This window comes from Channa argus, chromosome 11 (genome assembly GCF_033026475.1).
Source record: "Channa argus isolate prfri chromosome 11, Channa argus male v1.0, whole genome shotgun sequence".
In the NCBI taxonomy this organism is placed as follows: domain Eukaryota; kingdom Metazoa; phylum Chordata; class Actinopteri; order Anabantiformes; family Channidae; genus Channa; species Channa argus.
The window spans coordinates 19,131,351-19,152,730 of NC_090207.1; the positions used below are offsets into that span (position 1 = coordinate 19,131,351).

The following is a 21,380-nucleotide window of genomic DNA, read 5'->3' on the forward strand; positions in this document are numbered from 1 at the left end:
AAATGCTTACAACACCAAAGGCAAAACATTTTTACAAAGCTTAACTGCAACAAGTTTATTTCACTGTTATAGATAAGCAACCACATGCTACTTTCATTCATCCGCTGATGTTCGGGACATTTTGAAGGATGATCACTTCTTTTATTACTGCTATCAGCCGTGAATCAGTTCACGCTAAAAGACTGGATAGGCTTAGCTACTAGGAAGCAAACAAAACTGGGGAAGATGCTTGCTTTGATATGGGGCCTCCTGCTGCTTCACAGTCTCCCAGGAACAATGTGATCACATAACTTTGTCTGGTGCTCCTATTTTGATCTGGAAATCCATGTATCCACTTGGGAATTATCCCTTGGCACAACACAACCTCTGTCAATAAGCCTTGTTAATCACTGAAAAGACTGGCAAAACTTAATTTAGGGAGAGTTGTGGAACACAGTGGAAATCATCTTCCCACACTAATGTGTAGCAACATTTTATCACACAATTGAGCTGAAGCTTTCAGTGAGTTATACATTAGATCTAAATAGTTGATATGATGATGAGCATTAAATAAATTATTAATCGCAATGTACAGTAGACCTATGTCTGTCCAGTTTGGTCCAGAATTTATGTACTACATTGAGATGTATTTTACTTCACACATGCTGTATTATTGTCACAGACAGAAGACTGTCTTGTAAAGTAATATATTCAGCACACATGTGCTCATTTAAAGATTTTGAGTTGTGAGTGGATGTCTAGTCTGTTTTTCTGGCTGTGCTTTAATGTTGGGAAATAAGTAAACACATTTTCCTTCCAGACAGTTTACCATCCAGTCTGGCTCCACAGTCAGTCTGTCTGCCAGAGCTAATGACAAAACCCGACCGCCTTCTCCTGAAGAGAACGTGGACCACCAGGTCAAAGGAGCTGTTGCACGGCCTGAAAGCACCGGGTGTTCCACAGTTGAGCCTGAGCTAAATTGACGGTTGGATGGAGAGTGAGAAAGAAAGGAGAATGAAGGGAATGAATGACGTGAAAGAGTGAGAGAATTGGGGAAGCTAAAGAGAGAGAAAATAAGGGATGAGGGTACAAGAGAGAAGGTGGGAATAAGAGTGAGTAGAGAGGGAAAGGACAAAAGATCAAGAAATTAGGGACGTTAATAATAAGTTGGATGAGTAAATATAAATATTACATAAGGAGAAAAATTAAAAAATGTTGTGTAAAAACAAAAGGGAAACAATCTTTTGATATATTGCAAGTGGACAACTTCATGTAATTTCTCATGCAATTTACAAGCATCTGCCATTCTTTGGTAGACACAGTCACTGTCTTTGTACCTAGATTTTATAGGTATTCATTTGTGATATTTTTCAAAGGGTAACTATGCACAATTACTATGCCAGACTACTGTATGAAAAGTCAAACCATGTGAAATTTATTAATAATCTTCTGATAATGTTAATATGGTGATTGGTTAAGCTTTTAAATATGAAGTTGCATTTTGTTGTCTCTGTCCTTTATGTCCACACTACAGTAGCTCAAAAAGCATGACCTCAGTCCAGATTGCATGAAGACAACCAAAGCAGATGGAGAGCGTCCCCTTGTGACACTTTACACAAATTACATTGTTCGAGAAATATAGCTGCCTATGAAATGTACATTTATGTAAAATGTTGTTGTCTGTTATGGATACTCGATTAAAGCTTGTTAAAAATTTAACCAGTTGTATAAGAAGTATGTTAATCTTTTGCAAAATTAAAACTCTAGATAAGGTATTATTCTGTATTCAAAGTAGAGTCTCATATCCAGAGTTTTCCATGGCTCAAACTGCTCTTTATAGAGTGAGATTTTTTTCAAGTGATGTTTTCACAGTTTTCACTAAAATTCAATCATGACAATACTAATAATAACAGATTAATAAATTAATTCTTCAAGAACAGAAAAATAAATGTACTTATTTTTAAGACACTTATTGAAATTTGAAACTATACCAGCAAGACATTATCTTCCTTGAAAATTGCTTAGTATAGTAAAATAGCTTGTTCCCATCCTTCTAAAGTGTGAAATACTTTTCACTACAAGCACAAGATTTCTGTGTGCAGCAACAAACAACTTGCAACACTGAGAAAGACAAATAGGCGGAGCCCACGGTGCGAATGGTTCCGGTTTTCAGTCAAATGGGTCGATGCAGTCACCGGCTGGCTGGACTTGCCTTTCACCCAGAGCCAAGTTTCTCACCATGTGTGCCTCTCTATTTTGAGTGGGCAGCAGCTTTCTCTGCAGGGGGCATGTCTGAAAGGGACGTCCCGTACTGTAATCTACTCTCACCAACACGTTTTCCAGGATCAGACGTCAAAGGTTTTGCCTACTGAATATTTTGGCTTCTGTTTTGATCTGTATTGTTCAGATAATATTTTCAGAGACCATTACATGGTGAGTATTGTATCAAAAATTTGGGTTTTTTTTGTGTGTTGTTGGTATCCTGCGATTTATTTTTGTCTTTGTCCCCTTAATATACAAATTTCTCTTTTTCTTTCAGTCTTTGCAGTTGAGCGAGATGAGCCAGATGTTTGGAGGTCTGCCCCTCAAGGAGAACCCTTGTGTGTATCTGTCCAGTGTTACTGTGGCTTTGTGTCTGCTCACCCTCCTTTTGATAACCCTCAGGGGCCAAAGGACTGATCAATACTGCAAACTAGAACATCTAAAATATCCCCCTCCTCCTGGTCCCACACCATGGCCCTTTGTTGGCAATCTGCTCCAAATGGGGGACCAGATTCATCTTTCTCTTACCCGCTTAAGGTCTCAGTATGGTGATGTTTTCAAGGTACATACAGTAAATTGTGTAAAATATTTTTTAATACATAAAGTATTTGTTTATTAATTTAAATCGCAATCAATCATTTGTTTATTCCTTGACACTAGATGCGTCTCGGCTCTTTGACTGTTGTGGTCCTGAGTGGATATGCCACCATTAGGCAGGCGTTGGTTCGGCAAGGGGAAGCTTTTGCTGGGCGCCCTGACCTTTTCACCTTTTCTGCTGTTGCCAATGGGACCAGTATGACCTTCAGTGAGAAGTATGGACCAGCCTGGGTGCTCCATAAGAAGCTCTGCAAGAATGCCCTGAGGTCTGTCTCCCAGGCTGAGCCCAAGGAATCTGGTGCCACCTGCCTGCTGGAAGAGCATGTCTGCGCTGAGGCTGTCGAGATGGTGGACATGATTCGGGAACAGGCTGCCTTTAAAGAGGAAGGGGCCCAAGACATGATGGGTATAGATCCAACGAGGCTCCTGGTAACCTCAGTCGCAAATGTTGTCTGTGCCCTCTGTTTTGGGAAAAGGTTTGACTACAATGACAAGGAGTTTCTTGCTATTGTTCACATCAACAACGAGGTCCTGAGGATCTTTGCAGCAGGGAACTTGGCTGATTTCTTCCCTGTGTTTCGCTACTTTCCGAGTCCATCTCTGAGAAAGATGGTCCAACACATTCAGAGGATGAATGGATTCATGGAGAGGAGCATTATAGAACACATCAACACCTTTGATAAGGTACAGTCAGCAGATACACTTGTAGTTCAGAATCAGTATTGTTTAAGTGAAATCGAAAAGCAAGAGGTAATGCATGATTACTCAGTAGGCAGTCAAAGTTAAAATTAAAGCATTGTTCTTTGGCATGATGATGATGATGATGATGATGATGATGATAACAACAACAACAATAATAATAATAACAACAATAATAATTATAACAACAACAATAATAATAATAATAATAATAATAATAATAATAATAATAATATATGAGTTATTAATGAATGTTATATTTAGTGGCAGGTGTGTGTTCTTGAGATCTGTCCCTCTAATTTGCTGTCTGCTATTCAATCTGACATTTCATTCATGCACGAGTGGCTGTGAGTGCAACTGAAGCCAAAAAATAACAAACAAGTTCCCAGGGAGGGGGCTTTGTTGTTGTGCAGAGTGGCTAAAATGTTCGCACGCACTTTAATTAGGAATTAGCAACCCACTGAAAGACACGTGTCGTACCATAACCGATTATAGTCTCTTCCCTAATTTCTTATCCTGTGTAATAACTAATCACCTTATAGTTTATTAAAGATAGTTTAATTGATTTAATAAAGACGGCAATACAATCAATGTCATATTGTATGTGTTTTTTTGTGATTGCAGAATTGTATTCGGGACATTACAGATGCTCTGATTGCACTTTGTGAGGACAGAGATGAAAATGATACATCTGTGCTCTCCAACTCTCAGATCATCCACACTGTCATAGACATCTTTGGAGCAGGTTGGGCATGCTGGACATTTCATTCGTGTTAGTGATTACAAATAGTGCTGATGATAACACAAAATTGATCATATTGATAAAAATGATTGTTTGTCTTTTCAGTGCAGTTTTGTTGTTTGTGATTTTCTAAAGGATTTGACACCATCATTGCTGGTTTACAGTGGAGCCTGTTGTACCTCATCAAGTTTCCTGAAATCCAAGAAAGAATACATCAGGAGATTGGTATTGCTCTATGTCTTAATATGACAAATCTATACATATATTGGACAAATATATCCTGTTTTAATTTTTTTTGCATACAAAGATACAGTAAACCTTTGATAAGGGAAACCAGAGGGAACCTCAGTCCTTGCAAATTATGAATCGATGTATCTAAACAAAAGTAGAAGTAATCTTACAGTGCTAAATGGCTCATTAATGATTCATGCAACAATCAGATGGCTGTTGGTAGTTCATCACTGACATGGCAAAACAACTACCTTTATAGAATAAAGTGTTGCTTCACATACATGAGAGCTTAATTGATGATATATGCACAGATATTTGTGCCAAGTTTAGAGTTATAAGTATCAAAATTCCAGGCAAGTTCCACACAGTAAATCCATCAATGTTCAACCCAAGTGCCCTTCCTGCACGGACAGAATCCAACAGCCACTGGAGAAACTCACAAAAGATCAGTCTAATTTGCTGACGCCAGAGCTACTTTTGAAGTGGGCTGACAGAGCTGTCTGTTCTGAGGCACGTTGTATTGTCACAAAGAGAGAGTGAGTGAGGCAAAGAGAGAGAGAAAAAGGGGGAGACACTAAGAGGAGACAGGATGAATCAGAATGAGAGAGGGAGGCACAAACAACCAGAGGAAGAATGGAAGGTTCAGGAGATGTCCCAGACTGACACAAAGGCGGTAACACGCAAGGCAATAAACACACATACTTTGCTTTCCTCACTTGCTCATCACTTAAATGACATTTAAGTGATTTAATAACATTATTTGACTTAGAAACAAAGAGCTTTAAAAATCAATTATGCCGCTTGAAGGCCTCAAATGGCTAAAAACTGACTGACTACTGCAACACTACTAAAGCCTAGAAATCCATCTGGAAATAGATCATTATTGTTGTAAATAGTAATCAAAGTTTCTTAATAATGTTTAGCACTGTGTCAAATATCTGGGGAGAATTCATGTTAGTATAGCTCAGAATTGCTGTAGTAACTGTAGAAATTACACCTGCATACACCTTTTGTTTTAGTCTGAGAGTATGTCAGGGGCATACAATTTACAGGACATGGAGTTTCTTTATTGTATTTATTTATTTTTTCAAGATGAACAGATTGGCACAGCCAGACTGCCACAGTTTTCAGATAAGCCCAAGATGCCCTTCACTGAGGCGTTCATTTATGAAGTGTTTCGTCATGCCTCGTATGTCCCTTTCACCATACCTCATTGGTAAGACTACAGTAGTTCTGTTTACAATATACGTTTAATTTTTTTAAGTAGTTGTTTAAACGTTCTTCTCATTTCCTTCCGTTTAGCACCACGAGAAACATCACCCTGAATGGATATTTAATTCCCAAAGATACTTGTGTCTTCATTAACCAGTATCAAGTCAATCATGATATGTGAGTAGACACAAGCAATTAACTTTGATTTTCAGTAGACTCACTATTTTGTTAGTTAAGACTAAAATGTGCCTGTAAGAATTTGTGTTTGTGTTTTTGTTTAATTACTTTATCAAGCTTCATGATTTTCACTCTGTTCCAGTGAGTTTTGGGGTGACCCTGACACATTTCGTCCTGGACGCTTCCTGAGTCCATTCGGACTTCTCAACAAGGAGCTGGCTGAGAAAGTTCTCATCTTTGGCTTGGGAAAGAGGCGCTGTCTTGGTGATGGATTTGCACGTTTGGAGATGTTTGTCTTTCTCACTACGCTGCTCCATGGGTTGCGGATTGAAAAGGTTGCAGGGCAAGAGCTGGATCTCAGCACTGATTTTGGTCTGACTATGAAACCACGTCCATACAGGATTACAATTTCCTCAAGGTTTTAGAACCTCGAAACCCCATATTATGCTCTGTGTTGATGTTGTGCAATATCACAAATACTAATATTTATTAATATTAGTCACCTAACAGTATTTGGCTAACCTAAACACATCAGAGAGAATGAACCTCACATAATAAGTTGTTCATGAACTGGAGTTTCTGTTTTGTCATATGTTTTCCAAATCATACAGTAAGCACATACATCAGCAACAAAGGGGAAATATACTGGATGCAAATGTGTTTTTAAGATATTGAACATAGTGAATATGTACTAATGTCACACTTGTATTGAACAAAATATTTGCTGAGAGTCATCCAAAGTGCCTATGTGGCTGTATTTGAAAGGCTCCCTCCACTTCCCTGTCCCAGCACATTAAAGATGAAACATGCTTGAAAACAGATGCTCATTAGAAGGCTTCATCTTCCGTTATTAGTTACAGTTAACGCTGAAGGAGGGAGAGAGAGGGGGTCTCAGATTAGTGATCAGTGCTTCAGGCCTCAAACAGTGTTCAAACAGACTTTGGCCCTTTTCTCTCCTTTCTTGCTTTCATTTTTTCTCCTATGTCCTTTTCATCAGTTCATTCCCTTTCATCTTCTCGTTTCCTTCATGTCTTTGTCTTCTTCTTGTCCTCATACCCCTCCCCTGATTCCTCCTCCTCTTTTACTGTAGCTTCAAGGCAAAGGCTGTCGAACTAACTATCACATCTCTAAATTCCTTCCAATTGACTGTCTGTGGAATGATGCAGAAGTATAATAAGACATCTTGAACCTCCTCCTTCTCTCCCATCAGTACTGTGACCTCCCACACACTCAGATTAGAGACAGTCCCAGACATCTTTTAGGGAGGTGACGAATACAGTGAAGTGTGAAATCCGGTGGGTCTATTTTCATAAGATAAATGTAAGGAAGGATGGTAGCATAAAAGACAACTCAAGCAAAATTACTTTTGAGAACTTCATCATTTAATGGAAAGTTTGAAAGTTATGCTCATGGCAGAACTACATCCTTTAAACTTTTATCTGTCCAAGTCTACCAAGTGGTCTTTTCCAGCTGATTTCTAGTTTGTAGGTAGCACAAAGTTAAATGTATTTGACTTACTGTTACTTTATTTGGGGGTTTGAGCTTCCCTGCAAAATGTGCAGAGCTTTAAGGTTGTTTTTATATTTACTTCTGAACATCAATGTGTTTCAAGGAGGGAGAAGGCGTAGTCTTATCTTTCGTGGATATGCTTTGTAAAGACAAAAATTATTACTTAGAGTTTATTCTATTTATGCTATAAATTTATTGAAATGGAGGAAATGTTTTAATAAGTCTTGACAAATCAAATCAAGTTGGGTCCACCCTCCAATTTTTAACCTCAGTCGGGATTTTTTTTGTTTGTTTACAAAACCCATTCCCAGAAGAGACTTTATTCCAAAATTCCTTAAAAACTAAAAACTGTTGTTTGTCAGTTTGCTTGAACATTTATCTATCTGACAAAGTTAAAATACAAAGAAAGGTTTTGGGAGTTTTCACTGTCCAATTTTAGAAGTTGCTAATGTTGTGATGTAACTGTCATAACTATCATTATTTCTTTTTCTTTCATTATTTATAACTGCAGATATGTTGAATTACCTTTTTAAATTATCAACTCATAACACTAAATCTCTAAGCAGTGAGCTCTAAACATTACAGTTGATAATGTCAGCAGACCTAATTAAATCTTTTATGTATTAAGATGGCAAATAATAAAACTAAACAAATAGCTTTAATATAAGTTGTTAAGGAGATAAAAGCACTAAAATGATAATAAGTCATACAGTAGTTTGAATGTCAGCCTCCAACAATGCCTTTACTTGATAATTATACTGGAAATTAAATTTGTAATATGAAAAATAAAAAAGCCATGCTCCATTTCTATCTCTGTCCTCAAAGGCCTGCTATGCAAGCTATGAATCATGGCTCTAATGTCATGTAATAGCAAGAAGTACCCAGTATGCTTTGTCAGTCAGATTAAAGAAAACATCAACATGACTGTTTCTGTCAGTATGGAGACACAGGCAGGCATCGTGAAAGCATTCTGTGTGCAGTGCTCTGAATGCATTGTTTAGTCATGTGACTTTAAATAAAAAAAATAACATAACATAGGTCACAAAAGAAATGTTCATATATAATAATTCCAGCTCTATATTTACTCCATAATTGTACAGCAAGTTTCAGTTCAAGCATCCTCATCTTCTACTGTTTGTCCCGACCTCAGCTTCATAATCACCTGTTAAATAAAACAGAAATAAACTTTTTAAAGTAGTGTGAGACTTTCAATGCGGATATCACACTCTTTTTATTTAATCTACGTTTGGATAAATGTTTGACACTCCTGACTCTATCAGATTACAGTGACATGCACCTCTTTCAGCTGGGCAATCTCCTTGCTTTCCACATTTCTTTGAGCATTGTTGGTTATGGCCTTAACTCTTGTAGCATAACTGGAAGGTGCATGAAGTCCAGGCATTATTTTGGAGGTTGCTATCACTTAAATAAATAAAAAGATGAATCTCTCTCTTTGTTTCTTACATAAGAGATGTGAGTGTCTCATCAAGGTTGCATTCTGAAGGAGAAACGTTGACTATCATGAGGGTTTTGGCATTTCCACCCAGAGAGTCCTGCATCACCTGATAGACATGGAAAGCATAGGTCAAATATAACTGAAATTACAGTCCACAACTACACGTAAGAAATAAAAATTTGCTTATTGCCTTTAGTTTATAGTTTATAGGTTAAAAAAGTTTCAAACTGATTTTTATAATTACCTGTGTTAGCTTGCTATTCCTGTATGGTACATGGGGCAGTTCAGCAGACAAGGCTGAGATCACATCACCAAGGGCACTCAGAGACTTGTTAATAGAGTTAGCCTCCTGAAGAGTGGAGGAGAATTTAAAGAACAAAGCAGAACAAACTATCCGTCATCTATCATTTGATGGGCTATAAAAAATACTAAAATTAGCAAACCTTTAGTTGGTGGTCTTTGGCCCCAGTCTTGGCTGCTCTCTCACTGCCTGCCAGGTCCACAAGGCTCAGCTTCCCAGTGCTCAGGCTCCCATTGGTCAAGTTCCTGCTCTCCACCATGATGCCAACAATGAGATGGGAACGGGAACTTTCTACATTCATCTCTTTGGAGACACACATAAACACAGACATAAAAAGGCCTAGTTTTTGAAAGCTATGGTGTCCAGGTTTCCACCCAATGTTAACCTCACAGATTTACTTTCAATCACTTCAAGTTTGTTCAGCTTAGAAACGTATGTTCCCCTGCTGTGTCGAAAATGCAAATAATGGAAACTTATGTTGCATACTTTAACATTGTTATAACTTATTTGAAATGGAAAAAACTAATATAAAACATTTAGATTGACCCAACTGTTAAGTCGTGTGGAGAAATGCTTCAGAAAAATGTACGTTCATTTGAATGAAGAACAAGGAGCTGCGGCTGATGAAATAATTTTTTTCCAATCTCAAAAGCAATACAACATCTGAAGCAGCACCCAGTTAAATTAACAGTGTCTGGGGGGAGTTACTGAATTCAACACTAAGCCTTATCATGGTTATCTTTATTTTATTTATGAGGAAGAAATTATGTACTAAAAACAACAACTTTTAATCCCATTCTACTTCTAAATGTGTGAGCTCTTCTCACATTTGTCTGCATCCAAAATCAAAGTGCAATAATTTTAACAAATTTTAATAATGGTAGTGTAGTTGATTGTGGCTTCAGCTTTACATTACTAGAACACTGGGTGTTTTAAGTCTCAGATGACATGTGTGCATCTGTAAAACAGTTTGGCTTCTCAGTCCCATCACGATGTACCTAGCTGATCACCCCAACTGTAGCTAATATGATTAATCCAAACCATTTAGCAGGGCCCTTGTTGAACTGGGCGGCATGACAAGGTACAGAGAACCTACTGGTGGCAGAGATGTGTTGGTTGGCACAGGCCTGCTGGAACAAAGCGTAGAGCTCCTGGGCACTGGAAACTTCCTTTGTCTCTGCTCCTTGGGCAAACACAACCCCCTTTCTGTTCCTCTTGATCTCCACCCGCCTGGCCTGGCCATGGGACTGAGGCTGTGCATGGGCCTCACCAGCCTGACTGACAAAGAGGTCCTGCAACCTGTCATTGTACAGCTCCAGCATATAGGCTGAAACCTGAGGAAAAATGATGAAGAAGTACAGGAAAGATGAGGAGAAAGTTGAGAAAGATGTGAGGAAAAACATGAGGGGATGTTTTCATTAGTAAAATCTAATATCTTCTCCATAACCCAAATAAAATCACATCATACAGGTGATAAATTGTCTGCTACCTTGAAGTCAAATTTGGTGCTGTTGTCCCGTATAATATCAAACATGGCGTCAAATGATCTCGGTATGATCCCTGGATTCTTTTGTTCTTTGTCCCCCACCATGGTGAAGGTCTTCCCTGAGCCCGTCTGGCCATACGCAAAGATACAGACGTTATAACCATCGATAGCCAACTGGATCAGCCTATGGGAAAATTATGTTCTGAGCTGCTGAGCCGACAGGATTAAAAAAATCTGCAATACAGACATCCTTCTCGCATTACAGGCACCTTCATCATGGATGTAACTAACTGTATCTTAATTGGTACAAATTTGTACTTTAAAATATTTGACACCAATTTGTGACTTTATGGGGGAAGTTATTCAAATGTGTTGAGGTACATTTTTGAATATGCTGCATTGGTCTATAATTACAAAGCAAAATCCTCTCACCTGTTGGTATCATGAAACAGGTCTTCCTGGGAGGCATCACCACTAAACACCTTGTCAAACAGAAACTCCCTCGGCCCACGAGAGGTTTCCACAGTCACTGAGTAATCATCTATTTTTTCCACAACAATGGTCCCACCTTGAGCAGCCATGGTTCGACTCACTGGCCTAATCCGACAAAAAACTCTGATTTTTCCTAGGGAAGACACCAGAATGACATATGATGTGAAAATGCATAGGCCTAAAACAAAAAGAAACCATGACATGTGGTACAAGTCATATATAAACATTTAATCTTAATGTGTACCTTTCATGTCTTCCACAATATTGTAATATTTTTTCCTCATTGTCCTTTCCGAGGTGTAGTTTTCAATTATCTTTTTTTTCTCTTCTTTCACTTGCTTCAACTTTAGATAAAAGCATGACAAATCTGTTTTAAAAGTTCTACTTTTTACTTGATGCTTGACTTCTCCTGACGCATGGACTTGCATGATATAATATACTAACCTGATCCTGCAGCAAGAGAAACTGCTGACCGACACTCTTCCCTCCCTCTGTGTTCCCTCTGATTGACTCTTGTCCCACATTGTCCTCCTGTTCTGAGGCTTGATCACCATCTGTGTATAAAATAAATTAAGACTGATCACCTTATGTTCAGTGAGACAATTGTAATGGTGAATATAGTCATTTATTTACTAGCACTGGTTGCAAGCAACATATGCAAGAATTTTAGTTATGCATTTACCCTTTATTACAGGGGATTCTCCAGTTTTGAGGCAGTCTAAAGCAATTTGAGAGATCTCATACTCTCTCACTGTTTCTTGTAGTAAAGACAAAATTGACTCGTATTCATCTGAGCTGAAAAGTGTAAGAAAATCATTTATTATTAAGCCTTCCATTCTGCAGTTATTAAAGTTACTAAGAAACCATACTTTAATTGCTTTTGATGAGTTTTCATAAGCTCTAACCCTTCTTTGTCGCTGGTCCTGTCCTCTCTGTCTTCTTTAGCCCTTTGTAGACGGTCTTTGGCTTCAAGTAGAGTAGCCTTATTTTCTTCAACCATTTGGTCTAAAAGAGCTCTGGTCTGAGCAACTGAAGTGCAGATTACATGTGCCTTGAAAACAAAATATGATCTTGTGGTTTCAGTACAAAAAATATATACAGTCTAAGTGAGAAAACAGAATGAGTAATTTCCTTTGACCAGCTAACAGAGAATGCTAAATTAAAAAAAAAAATGCACAGGAAATTAATAGTTGGTTTACACATAGCTCAAAGGCTAAAAAAGGACCTTTTGTATGACAGTGGAGAGCAAAATACTGCAGGGCTGCTGAGGGGCAAGAGGAATGGGGCTCTTCTCTGCTTCCAACAGCTCTCTCTCTCTCTGATACAAACTCTCCTGTAACTCTTCCAGACGGGCTTTAGCCCCCTCCAGTGGTGGATCTGACTCCATGCAAGCCTGCAAATAGCAGCACAGTAATGGATTACTGCACTTAAAGTACCACAACACTATTGGTAGTTGCTTTGCCATTATGTTAATCATTTTTGATCGTGCATCATTGCAGCCAATTCCAACCCACAACAATTTGTTTATTCTCGGAGGTTTCCTCTTCCTCTGTAGCTTTCTGTTGGTCTTCTGATGATGCCATCAACATCTCTTGGACTTTCCCCACTTCCTGTCTTGCCATCTGTAGTTCCTGTAATGCTGTTCAGTGTCACAGGCCATTGATAAAGGTGTTTATTATATGATATATAATATCACACATGCATGTATGCAGACTCACTAGTTGTTTGATGGTTGTGAAGGGCATCCAGCCTGCTGGTGAACATTTCCAGCATTTTGCTCTAAAGAGAAAAAAGGAACCAGATTTGTTACATAAATAACAGGATTAAATGGTTTATATTGCTACATAGTCACAAGGGAGTCTTTCAGTTCAGAGGAAGACATCAGAGTTTGTAAATTGTGCCTCAGGTTCTTATCCAACCTTCTCTCTGTGCCACTGCAGGGCCTCCTCTTTACTCCTCCTCTTCTCAGCTGCCTGCTCTGCTAGCAGCTGTTCATTCTGTGCAATCAAGGCCTACACCAGCCAATGAGAGAAACACAAAAGTAAATAGAATAAAGCCATTTAATTTTTTCTGCCACTGTAGAGTGTCTGTAGTGTATGCACAAACAAGAGCTGCACAGGTTGCAGGAATATAAGACAGATAATTAGATTAGGACCTGTAGTTGTTTGGCTATAAATTAAAACTAATGCATGCATGAAAATGAAAGGCACTGAGAAAGAGATGGCTTTGCTTTTATCTGCTGGTAACAAATGAACAACACTGACCGCAACTCTTTTCTTCCAGTCAGCGTTCTTTTTCTCCACCTTCTCTTGATAGATGTCCAGGATTCTCCGCAGAGTGTTCAACTTGTTCTGGTAATGAGATCTGATCTTCCGCACGGTGCTTTCCTGATGAAGCAACATTGTTTTTGTCATGTTTTAATGGACCCAGACAAAGAAACTCACACATGCTTGCTTACATTGGTTTCTCGTGCTGTGATCTGGAAGTTCTCCTCCAGCTCCTGCACCATTTCCAGGTGTGTTTTCTTCATTGCCTCCATGTCCTCAGCTATCTATTTTGGAGTGGAAACAAACACACAAATGAGTAGAATTCACTCACACAAAATAGAATCTTGGTACTGATCAAATGCCTTCCAGGGCCCACAGTAGCAGCTTCAGTGATGCCATGTGAGTGTGAGCAATGATACAACATGGTGGCTGACAGCGTCCTCATTGTGTGTCTACATGTCCTCTCACTGAACATATAACCCACAGCTCTAAATCATGTCTTAAAAATTTCACAGTTAGTTTTGAGAGATGTGAGTTGAAAACTCTGCATGTTTTTTATTATTTAAGTCTTCTGGGTAAAACAGATTCTGTTCTGAGTTTTCCTGTGTGAGACACATTTATTCTTTGCTGCTTTCCGTCTGTGGTGTTCATCAGCTTACCTGAGTTATGCAGAGTTCAGCTGACTTGTAGGGGATGTAGATCTTTACATTTCGTAATCTTTCAGCTTCTGTAGCCTGCTCTGCATCACTGCAGTGTGACAGGTGAGAGTCTGATGATCCTGCAGAAATAACATGCATACTGTTCATTACCATCATCCCACACTTCGACACAGCAGTACCTAAGGACATTTACTGTAGCTACTTACCTAATATAACCTAATATAGCGTACTATATTAGGTGCATTCTTAAGGTACTTTAATTAAATATTTCAATCAGAGTATGTGACTGGACTCACTAAAACATACTGTTACATATAATAAGGAGGCAGTTTTCTGATGCGGGTGTATTGCCTTGGATGAGTTATCATCAAACATGTAACTTAATAGACTTTAATGATTATTAATGGCATGTTATTTGTTTTAACAGTTGGCCCATTCTTGTACTGTTTCACATTAGTATCACTTAACACTAATTGCACCAGTGTTATCTAGACACATACACAGAAACCTTCCTTACAGCACAGCACCTTGGTTGACTTCTTGCCTAGGGTGTCTCCTTCGATCTGCACCAATCCAGCGTCTAAACGCAGCCCACCTCTTCATCCACAGAGTTTTTTCATGGATGACAGCTTCAACAATGAAGCAAATGTTGATGGACAGTGTGGAGAGTGCAGTATTAAGGCAAGGGAAAGAAGAACAGAACAATAGTGACATAAATCCAACACTGATTAGACTCCTGCCTGACTAAGTTTCTGTTGTGTGTTAATAAACAGCGGTGCTTAAACGTTTGAAAAACCATTACAATTTGCTCTATTTTAACATAACTGTGAGCTAAATTATAATTAGATTTTCACACAAGGAACTTAAACAAAAATCAGTCCTCTCTGCTCTGCCCAGTCCTTCCCGCACAGCTCACTTTTTACACTCCAGTACACTATGCAGAGGTAGTTGTGATTATATAATTACAATAACTCTAAACGTAATAAATAATCAAGCTGAAATTGTTGTTCTTCGCCGATTGGTTAGTAGGGTGAGTGTTCGTCAAAATGCTTTTAAAAGCAAGTATAACTTTAGTTACATTAAATATATTTGGAAAGCATAACCTTCAGGTTATGAATTCATTTGAAAAGGAAATTACATTAAGGTGTTTGAATCAATTGCTCAACAATCAGGTGTGAGCTTTGGTGACCCAGTGTTATTTAAAAAAAAAGAAATCCTTGGTTATTATCAAACCCTGATATTGAGAACACAGGTTTGACTTCTGAAGGCATTAAAAGAAGAGATGTTGATGATCATCAGGTTACAATGAGTTCCAAAAGAAGAGTTTGTACTCTAGTTGACTGGCAGATTGTGTACGAATGGAGAAAACTGGTCAAACAACAAAGATCACACCAAGAGCAAGGCATGTGTGGCAGTCTAGCAGATTACAGGGACTATCTGGGTAATGTATAGAAAACAAAAGTGGTTCATGTGAATCCACCATCAGGAGAACTTGGTGAGCATGGCAGGGTTGTAAGGAGGAAACCATTTTTCTTTAAAAAATTAGGTTGCAGCTGATCTACAGTTTGCTCAAAGCCATGAGGAAAAGTTAAAAAACTACTGGAGGTTTTGTGGACAACTTAAAATGTAAAACTGCAGCATAACAATCTTATCCTATTGTCTATATCGGGATTTAAACCTGCTTTGCTGCCTGTGCAAGATAGCAAGACAATACACCTGCCCACACAAGACATTCTACCAAACAATGGTAAAAGAATAGTCAAACTGCAAACCTCAGAGAAATGGTGTGAAAGGCCTTGAAGGCAAAGGCATCCAAGGAAGCCAACCAACATTCCAGAGATGAACCTGTTACTCCATTTCTCATGTAAGGAGTAAATAAAAAGCAGAAATGTTGTTTACCTTGTTTGTTTAGTTGGGTTTCCTTTATCTACTGTACTTTTAGGACTTGCATTAAATCTAAATATGCTTTATGTCATATTTATGCAGACAGAAGAAATAGAGAAATTTTTAAATGATTTAGAAACTTTCAAGTGATACTGTCAATCAGTTACACAAATGTAGTTATGTGATTTGAGTTTTTCCTCTATTAAAGTTTCATTTGTTTGTAAGAATCTGCAAATGATTGCATTTAGTTATACAATCACAACACTGTACAAATGGAAGTCAAGTTCATCAAGCACTTTCAATGGGTGTGTACGTATGTCAGGGCACTCTGTCATGAAACATTGCAATCTTGGAACTAGATATAGTCGAAATAAAATAATTGAATTTGTTGTTTATTTCTGAATTTATCTACACTGTATTGCACTTGAATATTTTCTTGCATGGATGCACTCATGGCAAAAAATAAAGCACATGAACTTCAGTTAAATATTTTGCATTTCATTTATTGAACTTAAAACAGGTTTTACATTTTCACTATTATGATGGTTGATTAGCAGGCAATTTAATGTTTATTTATAGTTTTTTATCTGAAAATACATTAGATAGTGTAAATAAAGGAGGGAATGGAACAGTTTGATTTGGTTACATGAAGTGGGAAGGTACTGACAATCACTCTGTGTCACTTTTTTAAATCTTTCAGTTTGACCAGGTTTATTTAAAATGCTGGCACATTTCATAAGACAGTTTGTCATCATTCTATCTGACTCTGTCTGGTACATTTCTGCCTCGCCCTCTCCCCTTTCTCCTACAGGAATGTGAGAGTGTCGTCATGTTGTTACTTTTCACCCAGAAACACGTCTTAGTAGAGAAACACAAATTGTGACATGAATTAAAGATATTCTCGCGTAGAAAAGAAAAAAAAGATAAAAAAGGATTATCTGATTATCCGATTATTAACTGTCTGAGTTTAGTGAATCAAAAATCAAAACAAAGCAAATCTAAAACTACTGACAAAACAAGCATTTTTGGTTTGACATTTTGTTAGGCATTAAAAATCATTAGATAACACGTAAATGCAGAGGTAATATTTTTGTGTAGAAGATTGTGAAAACTTTGGTTCATGCTTCAGGATCACTGTGTGTGTAGGAAAGACTCTATACTAATCTGACCTGCTGCGCTGTTCTCATATTGGTTAAACTGCATGTTGTGAATTATTGGACATGGCCTCTCGTCCTGCAGTTCAGGTACACTGCCTGGCAAATCCACCTGCACTGCCACAGGGACCCGTCCTGGCTGTAAAGACACTACAGGATCCTCGAAACAGATGTTAGTTGTTTCCCAGGCACCTAGGTAGGGTGCAAAGTCAAAAAAGGAAATTGAAGTATGCACAAAAAAACAGCACAGACAAACAAAGAATTGAAGGACATGGATGACCATTTATTATAGATTCCAAACAAAAATAATAATGCATTGAGTTTAGATGAAATAGCGAAAAATGATACAGCAGGGAACAGATGCTGCAACTTTTAGGTAACATAAACATCTAGACAAAAAGAGGGTGGACCTTACTGTGATGTACTGTAATGACAGTTTTCATATATCTTATAGGAAATAAAAGTTCTCAGCATGTTTTTCAGCTAGAGGGCCAATCATCTGCTAATTATACTGTCAATTAAGATTAATGAGAACATGCAGTAATTGTAGTGAATTGTGCCCACGTTCAGATTGAAATCTTCAACAAGACTCTGCCTTAAACAATGTGTTGTGTTTCTTCTGAATCACTGAAAGCTCTGCTGCTTCACAGTGGAGACAGCTAAGCAGCTGAAAGATTTAAACCTCATCTAACCTTACCTGTCTGCCTGGAGCCTGATCTACAACATGTAATCTGATGCCGACATAACCACAAACATGTCATTAGCATCATAGAGATGAATACATTCCTTTGCTAATGTGTAGGTAGGCAGTGCTAGCTGCTGGTGTACACTCACGTTGTTTGCCTGCAGGAGCCACAGAGCGATGTCTTCCTACTTTCTTTCCTAGAAAGGTCAGTGAGTAGGACCCATTCTCAGCTCCAGAAGAGATCCCATACATTTTTTATGTGATTGTGTATTGGTTCTCACAACTGTTCCAGTGGTTGCTCTGTGGATTTGTCCACAATCTGCGAAACGTAGGTAAAATTAGTAGGTTTTGTACCTTACATATATTTTACAGTAATAGTATATGTTAACAACATTAAAACTACAGTAACAAGTATGTGAACCCTCTGGAATTTCCTGCTTTTCTGTGTTAATTGCTCAGAGTGTAATCTGATTTTCATCTAAGTTACAAGTACAGACAAACACAATGTGCCTAAGATAATAACATTCATCATCTTTTGTTTTGTTATGAACACACCCCTTCCCAACATTCATGTTGATGTGAACTCTTGGACTTTAAAGCTTGCTAAACCTGCTTTGGCAAGAATAATCTCAAGGAAGCACTTTCTCCTAATTCAATTCAGTTTTAATATAAAGCACCATTTAACAATAAAAATATGGAAATTTGCTGTTACTGTTAAAGCCAGTAAGGGCAATATGGAAACACACAGCTCTGAAGCTGGCGATACCTGCAGAGAGACAGGAGAAGAATGAAAAAGGAGGAAGAAGAGAGAGGAAGAACCACAACTATGAGGGAAAGAAGCTACAAAGTCTCCAGAACCTGGTAGCTGCAGGGAATATTGGGTCATTTTTCTTTAAAGAACTGCAGGGATTTCAGTTATTGTTAAATTTGTCTGGTGTTGATGATTCCCTGATGTCATTTTACAGTAGCTCCTGTAGGCATAGATTTCTTGGCCCTTTAAACATTTCAAATTAGTCAGTCAGTAATCAACATTTTCCTAATATGTTTTAAAAGAAATATGCTTCATATTCATATTCATAAATATGCAAATGTACTTAAACTAGTGCCTTTCAGAATTGTTTGGACAAATGTCACAAATGTTCTTATTACTACTTTTGTTATATTAGTACTTTGGTCTTTCTTTTGTGTTAGATCATCCTTATTTGTTGTTGTCCCAACTACATCAAGAGAGAAGCCATATATAATTTATTTGCACCTCTGTATAATGACAAGAAAGACATTCTTCTTCCATAAGTTATGTTAATAAAAAGAGGCACTGTTGATGCCTCCATTGGCCCAGGCTCAGTAAACAGTACTGGCAGTGGTTGGAGTGGTGGAGATTATTCCCTCTAGAATGATGAATTCAGCTTGTTCTGCTCTACTTCAAATCCCCAATTGGTTTGCATGTTCCCCATATGCTTTCATGGGTTTCCTTTGGGTACACTTGCTTCCTCCCACAGTCGATAGAAATGCCTGTTAGATTAATTGGTGACTCTAATTTGCCCTTAGATGTAAATGTGAGTGTGAAGGGTTGTCGGTTTGTGTATTTGTCTCTGTGTTGACCCTAAACAGAATAGGAGGTTAAGATAATGGATGGATGAATGATTAGTAAGCTCCTTTTTTTACTTGACTAGCTGAAGGGCTGTGTAGAGGGGTGGAGGATAAAGACTGTAGCAGACTTATATTAGCATAGGGCAAAGCAGCATGGATAAATTCTAAACTAGCTAAATATTTTTACATGCAGCCAAACTGCAAATATATATGACTATTTTCCTATGCAACATATTTTAAAAGACTTAAGTGCAGAATGAGAGTGACTCACAAAATGTGGTTGGGGAGGCAGTGGCTCCGTTGATAGAGTGGCTGCCATTCTCTTCCCAACCACATGTCAAAGTGTCCCTGGGCAACACACTGAACCCCCAACAGTGAACGAGGGTCCCAAGCCTGATAGAAATTGGGGAGGGTTGGGTCAGGAAGGACATCCGGCATAAAAACTATGCCAAATCTTCATGAGGGCTATTGGTCCACTGTGGCGACCCTGAAATTAAGGGATAAGCCACAAGGACAAGAAAAACAACCCTCATAAGGATTTGGTTGGGGTTAATGGTTGTGTAGTTGGGTTTGGGCAACAAGAACGCTGTGTTTAAGGTTAGATGAAGATTGTGGTTTTGTTTAAAGTTTACTGTAATAAAGTTGGTTTACTTTGTAGAAATGAAAGGGTTATGATAGAGTCTTTTTTTAATCCAAATTAAATTGAACATGTTCAATTTAGCAAGTTCCATCTTTGGTATTGTCCTGCTATTGCTTCTCAATAGGGAAGCACTGTCCAAGGAAAATCAAAGAGACGAATGTTATACTTCGAATAGTGTAGCATTTAAATATTTCCACTCTTCAACCTTATTAATCAACCTTAGCTGTAGATGCACATTTAACACATTTACACAGAAGAAGAAGAATTCAGATTTCAATATGCTATGGGAGCAACTCCAACTGTTCATCTCTCTTATTCGTAAAACACATTCACTTTTCAAAAGGGTAGAAAATGTGAAAAAGTAAAACAAAGAATAAAAAGGTATTTTAAAATGTTTTACCTGGTCTCAGAGCAGATCCCCTTGGTGTGACTCAGAACGGTTTGGCTGCTGCTGTGCTGATAAGGAGAACAAGGATATGTCAATCTGATATTCTTGTGGAACCAAACTCTCAACTGTCTTTAAATATTAAACTTGGAGAGATGCAGTTTCACCAGGTACTGGCTTAGACCCCACGTAATCTGCTGGTAAAAAGATGCCCCAAAGAGTCATCAGGTTTCCCATGTGTAAAATAGAGATTGTAACTGGATGCTGACTCATACTCATTGACACACATGTGCTCCATGCACAGACTCCCTTTACTCCTTTTTCCTTGTTTACATTTGTTTACTTGGAGACCCTACTCTTTTCTCAGGGTCAAAGCTGAAACAGGTCATCTACAGCTAAATAACCTGCGCTGTGGAATGTCAGGAAACTATACTGATCAGCCACAACATTAATACAAGTTGGTGGTTTTAATATAAATTTTTTTTTATGTTTTTATAAATAATATACGGAACATAAACTTCTGTATCATGCAATGTATGTGTTAACCACCTGTCAGCACATAAAGTGTTTAAAATTAGCTTCACTTTCATCAACAGTCATCTTTGATCATCTTTTTTTAAAATTAGTTAAACTTTATTTATTACTTACATGTGCAGCATGGTGGTAGCCCTGCTGCCTCACAGCTAGAAGGTTACATCCCTGACCCACTGTGGCCTTTCTGTGTCTAGTTTGCATGTTCTCCCCGTGTTTGTGTAGGTGTCTTCCAGGTTCTCCAGTTTCCTCCCACAGTCCAAAGACATGTGAGGTTAATTGCCCGTATGACAATGTGACTGTGAATGGTTGTCTGCCTGTGTAGTTCTCTCTCTCGCTCTCTTGGCCCTAAGATGGACTGGAGACCTGTCCAGGGTGTACACCGCCTCTCGCCCTATGTCAGCTGGAATAGGCTCCAGCCCCCCTGCAACCCTACACAGGA

The 21,380-nt window shown here is 38.3% G+C and overlaps 2 protein-coding genes and 1 long non-coding RNA gene across 3 annotated transcripts; 1 reads left to right on the plus strand and 2 right to left on the minus strand.

The window, feature by feature from the left end:
• Positions 1–2,151: 2,151 nt before the first annotated feature.
• cyp1d1 (cytochrome P450, family 1, subfamily D, polypeptide 1) lies at positions 2,152–7,523 on the plus strand. The gene is made up of 8 exons (XM_067520393.1): positions 2,152–2,412; positions 2,519–2,803; positions 2,902–3,522; positions 4,162–4,282; positions 4,415–4,504; positions 5,603–5,726; positions 5,813–5,899; positions 6,042–7,523. Exons 1-8 carry the CDS (start codon positions 2,410–2,412, stop codon positions 6,322–6,324), a joined length of 1,614 nt encoding a protein of 537 aa, XP_067376494.1. The 5' UTR covers positions 2,152–2,409; the 3' UTR covers positions 6,325–7,523.
• Positions 7,524–7,548: 25 nt separating this feature from the next.
• On the minus strand, positions 7,549–14,680 carry si:dkey-96l17.6 (uncharacterized). The gene is made up of 20 exons (XM_067520392.1): positions 14,597–14,680; positions 14,070–14,188; positions 13,602–13,694; positions 13,408–13,530; positions 13,063–13,155; positions 12,862–12,922; positions 12,658–12,782; positions 12,369–12,536; positions 12,049–12,194; positions 11,826–11,938; positions 11,588–11,697; positions 11,388–11,487; positions 11,084–11,276; positions 10,655–10,835; positions 10,262–10,499; positions 9,308–9,468; positions 9,109–9,213; positions 8,873–8,970; positions 8,706–8,784; positions 7,549–8,570 (listed from the first exon to the last, which is right to left on the minus strand). The coding sequence occupies exons 1-20, from the start codon at positions 14,670–14,672 to the stop codon at positions 8,520–8,522; spliced, it is 2,433 nt and encodes an 810-aa protein (XP_067376493.1). The 5' UTR covers positions 14,673–14,680; the 3' UTR covers positions 7,549–8,519.
• A 3,359-nt stretch (positions 14,681–18,039) lies between these two features.
• Positions 18,040–21,379, minus strand: LOC137135806 (uncharacterized). Its single transcript, XR_010915502.1, has 3 exons — positions 21,056–21,379; positions 20,423–20,478; positions 18,040–18,111 (listed from the first exon to the last, which is right to left on the minus strand). It is a non-coding gene; the product is annotated as an uncharacterized lncRNA (long non-coding RNA).
• Position 21,380: the final 1 nt, after the last annotated feature.

Bases quoted from the DNA above. Each gene is read 5' to 3' on its own strand.
- cyp1d1 (XM_067520393.1), top strand. The intron at 4,283-4,414 runs GTTGGGCATGCT...GATTTTCTAAAG, and splicing joins CATAGACATCTTTGGAGCAG to GATTTGACACCATCATTGCT. The intron at 4,505-5,602 runs GTATTGCTCTAT...TATTTTTTCAAG, and splicing joins AAGAATACATCAGGAGATTG to ATGAACAGATTGGCACAGCC.
- si:dkey-96l17.6 (XM_067520392.1), bottom strand. From the start codon at position 14,672: ATGAAGAGGTGGGCTGCGTTTAGACGCTGGATTGGTGCAGATCGAAGG. The intron at 13,156-13,407 runs GTCAGTGTTGTT...TGGCTGGTGTAG, and splicing joins ACTGGAAGAAAAGAGTTGCG to GCCTTGATTGCACAGAATGA. The intron at 10,500-10,654 runs GTAGCAGACAAT...ATTTTTCCTCAG, and splicing joins GCACCAAATTTGACTTCAAG to GTTTCAGCCTATATGCTGGA.